This window comes from Sander lucioperca, chromosome 2, assembly GCF_008315115.2.
Source record: "Sander lucioperca isolate FBNREF2018 chromosome 2, SLUC_FBN_1.2, whole genome shotgun sequence".
NCBI lineage: Eukaryota > Metazoa > Chordata > Actinopteri > Perciformes > Percidae > Sander > Sander lucioperca.
In genome coordinates, this window is record NC_050174.1 from 32,631,312 (window position 1) to 32,638,811 (window position 7,500).

General features: G+C 41.0%; 1 protein-coding gene across 1 annotated transcript in view; it reads left to right on the forward strand.

Annotated features, from left to right (window-relative positions):
* Positions 1-7,500, forward strand: part of hpdb (4-hydroxyphenylpyruvate dioxygenase b) — a 16,156-nt gene that overhangs the window by 3,411 nt on the left and 5,245 nt on the right. Inside the window, exons 3-9 of the mRNA XM_035999015.1 lie at positions 2,219-2,281; positions 3,549-3,653; positions 3,875-3,917; positions 4,976-5,058; positions 5,148-5,237; positions 5,986-6,089; positions 6,231-6,308. Coding sequence (XP_035854908.1) covers positions 2,219-2,281; positions 3,549-3,653; positions 3,875-3,917; positions 4,976-5,058; positions 5,148-5,237; positions 5,986-6,089; positions 6,231-6,308 — 566 coding nt within the window. The remainder of the gene's footprint in view (positions 1-2,218; positions 2,282-3,548; positions 3,654-3,874; positions 3,918-4,975; positions 5,059-5,147; positions 5,238-5,985; positions 6,090-6,230; positions 6,309-7,500) is intronic.

A 7,500-nucleotide genomic window follows, 5' to 3' on the forward strand; every position in this document is an offset into this window, starting at 1 on the left:
ACCAACAACGCCTTCAGGGACAACTACGCCGTTCGGCTGCCAGCGCAGTAGGGTTGGGTACCAAAACGTGGTGCCAATAGGGCACCAGTTCCGACGTAAACGGTAGTAACGAGACCGAATAAGAATGAACATTTCGGTGCCTCATTTCGGTGCCTGACTTTTTTTCTTCAGAAGCATCGCTGCACGGGACGCTATGTTACCGTTAGCTAGCAGCTGAATTAAACTCAATGGTTAAAATGCTGACAGCTAATGCTAAACGGTGTAAAGTGTGACTGTATTTCCCTGTAGAGGATTCCAACAGCGGGACGTAACAGTCTGACTGCAGCTGCCGTTGTCGGAAAAACGACACGGACGGTGTGTTCACTTGAAGCCTCGTGGTGCATTCAAAGTTATTGGAAAATACCCTTTTCCCATCTGGTTGTTTTTGTCGTCTACCAGCAATTTACTGGTGAAATAAGTTATTGTTATAAGTTATTGTTATTACATTATTAATCAATCATTTAATTTTGACCATATGGCCTTAGCAATAAACAAGCCGTTCTTTAATGTCGCCAACTGTCATTTTGTGCTCCTTTTTTTATATTTTATATTATATACATTATAAATATATTTTATATATTTTGGTTCAGGCACCGGCATCGTTTTAAAAGTATCGTTTTAGCATCGGTGTCGGAAAAAACCCAAACCATACCCAACCCTACAGCGCAGTCTCTCTGACCCTTTCCCTGGAAGAGCCTGCTTTTTAGAGCGAGTGCTTTGTTGAAAAGTTTCCCTCCATCAAGTTCCATAAAAATCTTTTGGATTACCTCAAAGGTATAACGAAGGTCAGCAGGGTAGCTGAAGTTCAGGGTATACATTAGTCCAAACAGCATAGCAACAGCTAATGCTACGTGCAAAAATTCCGATGTCCTCTGGTTCATCACTTGAAGCATGTTCTTTAAAGGACAATTCCGGCGCAAAATGAACCTAGGGGTTAATAACACGTGTACCGAGTCGACCGTTCTCTGGGATATGTTTTCATGCTAATCTAATGTGACTAGTTTTAGCGCAAACTGCTAATTAGCTTGTAACGCTAGTAGTCGTAATTGTTGTTACATAAAGTAACGTTACAACAGCATCAATGTAATGGAAATGTCGCGAACAAAACCCGACCACTTTACTCACCGAGATGGAGGGTCAATGAGGTCTACTGGCTCCTCTTCACCGGCTGCCACTGATGTTACGTTAGCTACATTGAAATACCGTTGTTAGTTGCTGGATCGTCAGGGGGGGTCAGTGGAGAAACACAATTATTAATAATAAACTAAGTAGTTAGTGCTGGTATTAGCTAACTTAGTTAGAAGAAAACCAACATATTAATATAACTTTATGCACAAACAAGTCAACTGACTTTTGTAACTGTTACATGCAGTACAAAAACATAAATGTAATGAAAATGTCGCCTTTATGAACATGAAGAAAAAGCATTGACACATAGCTGCTGTAGAATGAATCCTGCACACAAAACTGCGTGGCCATAGTGGTCGATTGGTTGGGGTTAGGCATTTGACCTCGAGTGGTTAAGGTTAGGATAGCTGATTGGTCAGGGGCTAGGACCTGAACTAATCAGGTTACGTTACCTTGCGTAAGCATGGACGCCTGGCCAATAGTAGCTATTGAAGGGTGGGTCTTGGCGTGGCCATAGTGGGAAAAAATTTTTTGCAGTCAACACATGCTCAACATTCTTCTTCACATTCTTCTTGTTTGGACATTGTCCTCGTTGAGACAGTTTGACTGTGTTGGCATTTAGCGCATTACTGCCACCTTCTGCTCCGGAGTGCCACCTACACTTGCTGGCGCCCTTCGATTCAAAGATACCATTTCCAGTAGTGACCAAACTTAATTTGATCATTTAAAATGTTCAATTCAATCAATTTCAATCAAGGCAAAAGGAATCCGTGCAGTTAACATTCTTCAAAAACAACTGAAGTCTACATGATTGAACCATGTTCTTGAAAGGAATGTAAATGAATTGTGTAGCATATTCTAAATTCATTTTTGTAAATTCAAAGACCTGCTATTTCCCATTTTTTTCAGTGTATATAAACAGAAATACAACATTATCTGTTAACATATACAGAACTACAGCTGTTATACTCAGATGTGTCTGTGAGCCTTTCTTGATTGTTTTTTTGTACGATAATAAATAAAACCTAAATATCTTCCTTCCTGTCTTCAGCACGAGCGCGGCAGCTTCCTCTGCTTCGATCACCTGACATTCTGGGTCGGAAACGCCAAACAGGTAACTCCCACTGTCTGATAGATTTATATTTATATATATAACAGGTAACTCCCACTGTCTGATAGATTTATATTTATATATATAACAGGTAACTCCCACTGTCTGATAGATTTATATTTATATATATAACAGGTAACTCCCACTGTCTGATAGATTTATATTTATATATATAACAGGTAACTCCCACTGTCTGATAGATTTATATTTATATATCTAACAGGTAACTCCCACTGTCTGATAGATTTATATTTATATATCTAACAGGTAACTCCCACTGTCTGATAGATTTATCTTTATTGTCTGAGCAGCTTTACACTCAGATGGAGAGGGAGGAGAAGATTTTAGGATGTCCGAGCGATGCTATTGGCTGCTCTGAGGGGGCGGGGCCTCGCTGAACACCAGCAGAGTTTAACCCTTGTGTTGTCTTCCCGTCCACCATGAACAAAAAAACTTTTCTTTGTTTAAGTTTCTTTTTTTTCAATGCTTTGGTCACTTTTTTCAAAATTTGTATGGCTTTTTCCCGACAATTTTGTGACTTTTTCAATGTTTTGGGCACTTTTCTTGACGTTTTTGGCACTTTTTCTAAAGTTTGTAGGTTCTTTCAGTTTTTTTGACAGTTTTTTCATTGTTTTTGTTGCTTTTCCTAACGTTTGTCGTATTTTGTTTTAGTTTTTTTTTACATTTTCAGCGCTTATTTCAACGTCCCATATTTTCCGTTGTAAAAAAACTTTGAAAACGGGTCAAATATGGCCCGAGGACAACATGAGGGTTAACTGCTGCAAACAGCTCAGAAGTCAAACTGCAGGAAGAGGGTTGTTGAAGCAACTAGACCACCAGTTTGGGATTATGGGATGTCATTTACAGTCCCGCTGCTGTCGCCACACTAAGGCCTTTAGATTACAGCATGTTCACATGAAGCATTCAGACACAGAGCTCTTAAAAGTAAAGCACTAACTCCACCTATTCATTATTATATTACTAATATTTCACCCAGGAAACGGGTGAAGATCCCTTTATACGGCCGTTGAAACGATCATTACCTCACTCAACGTATTCTCATGAACGGGTTCCTACGCAATTAGGTGCCCGCCAGCCGGTCATGTGACCGTTAAGTTTAGCCGCCAAACCGAGGAGTTCAGATTAGAAAAGAGATGGTGGTTTGGTATGTAGATGTACCAATGGTTCATGAGAACAGGCTGGACTCTTAAATAAAGGTGAATCAGTTGACTGTGACATGTAATCAGATTACTTGTGCTGTCTCCAACAGGCGGCGTCTTATTACTGTAACAAGCTGGGCTTCGAGCCCCTGGCGTACCGCGGTCTGGAGACGGGCAGCCGGGACGTGGTGTCGCACGCCGTCAAACAGGGCAAGGTAACTAAAAACCAGACGCTGTTCTCAGCAGGGGGGTGTGTGTGTGCATGTGTGTGTGTGTGTGCACGTGTGTGTGTGCGTGCACGTGTGTGTGCGTATGTGTGTGCGCGTACGTGAGTACGTGTGTGTGTGTGTGTGTGTTTTTTTGCTTGAATTGTTTAGTTTTTTAGTAACTTTGAACCGAGTTATTAAAACGTTCACGTGGGCGCTTTGTGTTTCAGATCGTCTACGTGTTCTCATCGGCCCTCAACCCTGGAAACAAAGGTACTCTCATACTATGTAACTATCAGGGCTGCAATGTAACTGACTACATTTACTCCAGTACTGTACTTCAGTCCAAATGTTGAGCTACTTGTACTTTATGTTATCGTTTGTTCCTCTAATACGACACACAGGAGCCTTTTTATGTCACCGGCGCTGGAAGAAGTATTCAAATTACTGCAGTAAAAGTACTAATACCACACTGTATAAATACTCTGTTACAAGTTAAAGTCCTGCATTGAAAATGTTACTTTGGTAAAAGAAGTATCATCAGGAAAATGTAGTTGTTGTATTACAACATTTTAGAAAGTGTGAAGGATCAACCAGTTGTGTGTTTAAGGTCTGATCATCTCAGCGTGACTTGTAGCCGTTATATTGTCGGCTAGTTTACTTTAGAATTAAACATCAGATTTATAAACTACATGTGTTCTGTGAGTAGTAATCTTAATGTGTAAAGTAACTAGTAACTAAAGCTGTAACAGATGAATGTAGTGGAGTAAAAAGTACAATATTCAACGTGATATCATGACTGTGAGTAAACATACACGCCCACTTTCTTAAGCCAAGTGGCGTGTTATCTAGGGGTGTGCAAAAAAATCAATTCACATTCGTATCGCGATTCAAGCTCTACCGATTCAAAATCGATTCATATTTTTTTTTTTTTGTATGTCTACTGCAATCACATGGGCAAAGTAACTACGTGTACATACTGTGAATTTTTTTTTTTAATCGAAAATCGATTTTGAATTGAATCTTGAGCCTAAAAATCAATATCGAATCGTGACATTTTCTGAATTGTGCACCCCTAGTGTTATCTGTACGCATTTTGAGCTATCCACATGGATGTCTACGCTGTATACAGCGGACGTAAACATACACGCCACTTGGCGTGTTATCGCCACTTAGAAAGTGGCATAAAAAAGAAAAGACTCAAGTAAAGTACAAGTACCTCAACATTTGGACCTAAGTACAGTACTGGAGTAGATGTACTTAGTTACATTCCGGTGCTGGATGTTTGTGTGGTTGTGAAAGCGTTACTGAGCGTTGTGATGTTGTGTCAGAGATGGGAGATCATCTGGTGAAACACGGAGACGGAGTGAAGGACGTGGCGTTCACCGTGACGGACTGTGACTTCCTCGTGCAGGTTTATACATCTCAACGCTGCTTCTCTAACATTTCTGAATGTTGGATTCATCTTTCCGTATACTGATCATATGAACGTCTGGTTGTCAGAAAGCCAGAGAGCAAGGAGCGGTGATCGTAATGGAGCCGCACACGCTGGAGGATAAGAGCGGGAAGGTCCGGCTGGCCGTGCTGCAGACGGTGAGAAACCTTTCCACTTCTCTACAGCTGCAGAGGAGCAGCTTTGGTTTCAACATCAGAACCGGGGGCCAGGTGTAAATGTCCTCTCTAAGGCCTCCTTCACACTGGCTGCGTGGCGTGAGGGTGGCGTGAGCGTGGCGTGAGCGTGGCGTTTTCTATGTCTTTACACCAGAAATGTGTCTGACCGTTGCTGCTGCTAGCCTTGTCTGGACACATATTCTGATCTGATTACAGCAAAGACAACGTCGGCAGTATTGACGGCAGAATAGGCTCCAGAATATTTCCTTCTGGATTGACAGGTGCAATATTTGAAAATCAATAATTATTATTATTTCTTTAAATTACATTTATATCTGCATTTATATCAAAACGTAGAGACTTTCAAACATCAACATGTCATTTATTAAATGTATTTGTGTCATCTTTTTGCCTGGAAACGCTTCCAACATGCTTGCGTGTCGCGTGAAAAATAGGCGTCGGTCCTATTTCTAGCATGCACGCATTTTCTGAGACGTGCGTGTCACGCAGGCAGTGTGCACGCTCTAACCTGTTACCATGGGAGCCGAAAATATAAACGGACACGCCACACAGCTGACACGCTCACGCCATGCAGGCAGTATGCAGGAGGCCTAAGACCAAAAAGATTGATTAGTCAACTCAGTGACTCAGAGGAGGCAGCAGTACTGCTGATTAAACCCTAATATCGTAGTAGAACCCTGAGGATGAACCTGTGTGGTGTTTCCTGCAGTACGGAGACACCACGCACACGCTGGTGGAGCGGAGCGGCTACAGCGGCCTCTTCCTGCCGGGCTTCCACTCCCCGCTGTTCAAAGACCCGCTGCTAGCCACACTGTGAGTACACAGTACCAGGTTTTACTACATGTTACCAGGAATCTTCCCATTGAGATCCAGACTCTCTCTGAGAGAGAATCTCCCATGATGCAACACTCCCATGATGCTCTCTGTGTTTGTGTGTTTGTGTGTGTCCTGCAGGCCGAGCGGAAAGCTGAACTTCATCGATCACGTGGTGGGAAACCAGCCGGAGGACCACATGGTCCCAGTGGTGGACTGGTAATATCTCAGTATTAACAGCTGTGTGTCTGTAGAACGTGATTCACGGTAGTATTCCAGTTTTTACATTTCAAACTGCATTATTTTTACCACGGAGAGTTTGTTTTGGGAGATTTAAAGAAGTCTAAGCATTTTTTAAGGGTTTTTTTGTTGCATTTTTTTCAGCTTTTTTTGACATTTTGTGACACTTTTTACAATGTTTTTTTGGGGCTTTTTTTCAAATGTTCTGTATTTTAACTTGTAGCTACACATCATTTCCTTTTTTAACATATGGGACAAAGTCCAGGTAACGAGCTGCCAGAACTGTGTCTGTTATTTTATGGATTTATTTGGTAATGTCTGCAGGGCGTCAGTTTAGATCCAGGTTTTAGGTTCAGGCTACTTTATATGGAGCCGTAGGTAGATGAGTTGCCCAGTTGACCCTCGTGTTGTCTTCCCGTCCACCATGGACTTGTCCTTCCAGGTCAAAATTGAAAATGAACTTCTTTTGGTGCTTTTCCCATCGTTTTTGTTGCTTTTTTTTTACGCTTTTCGACATTTTTTGTCAATTTTTTCAACGTTTTTATTATCTTTTTTGATTCATGGTTAATAAACCTAACTTATATGACATTATACATATTTGTTTTTTGTTAAAATAAGCAGAAATTATGAATTATTTGGACTAATAGTTAAGATCAGAGGATGTTGAGTGGATCACAGACTGTCAAAGTTTAGTCAGGACACTGGTATGAAACCATCTAAACATACCAAAAATTCAATGAAAGTAATCATTAATTTTACCTGCTAAGACATCCATGCATCCATGTTATTTTTGGGCAATTTGGTTGAAAGAAACCCTTATTTATGATAGAAAAAACTTTGAAAATGGACAACACAAGGGTTAAAGAGTGCAGAGCGTCACTGACACACAGACAACATAACATGATGGGACAATACATAATAACACTAACAGTTAAAGGGCACCAGTGCTAATTAAGATGCTGAAATATCTAATAAATACCAATAACATCCCTGTTTTCATTTGGTTTGGTTTGACAGGTTCTCTCTCTAGAAGAGAGAAGCTGAAACTCGGTGCACGCTGTGATTTAAAGAGGAATCGGTTCTCCGGTGTTTAGTTCAGGGACCGGAGTACTTTTAGTCTGTTGTTGTGTAACTCTGATTTTCTGGGGATCAGCATGACTCTGCGTTTTCT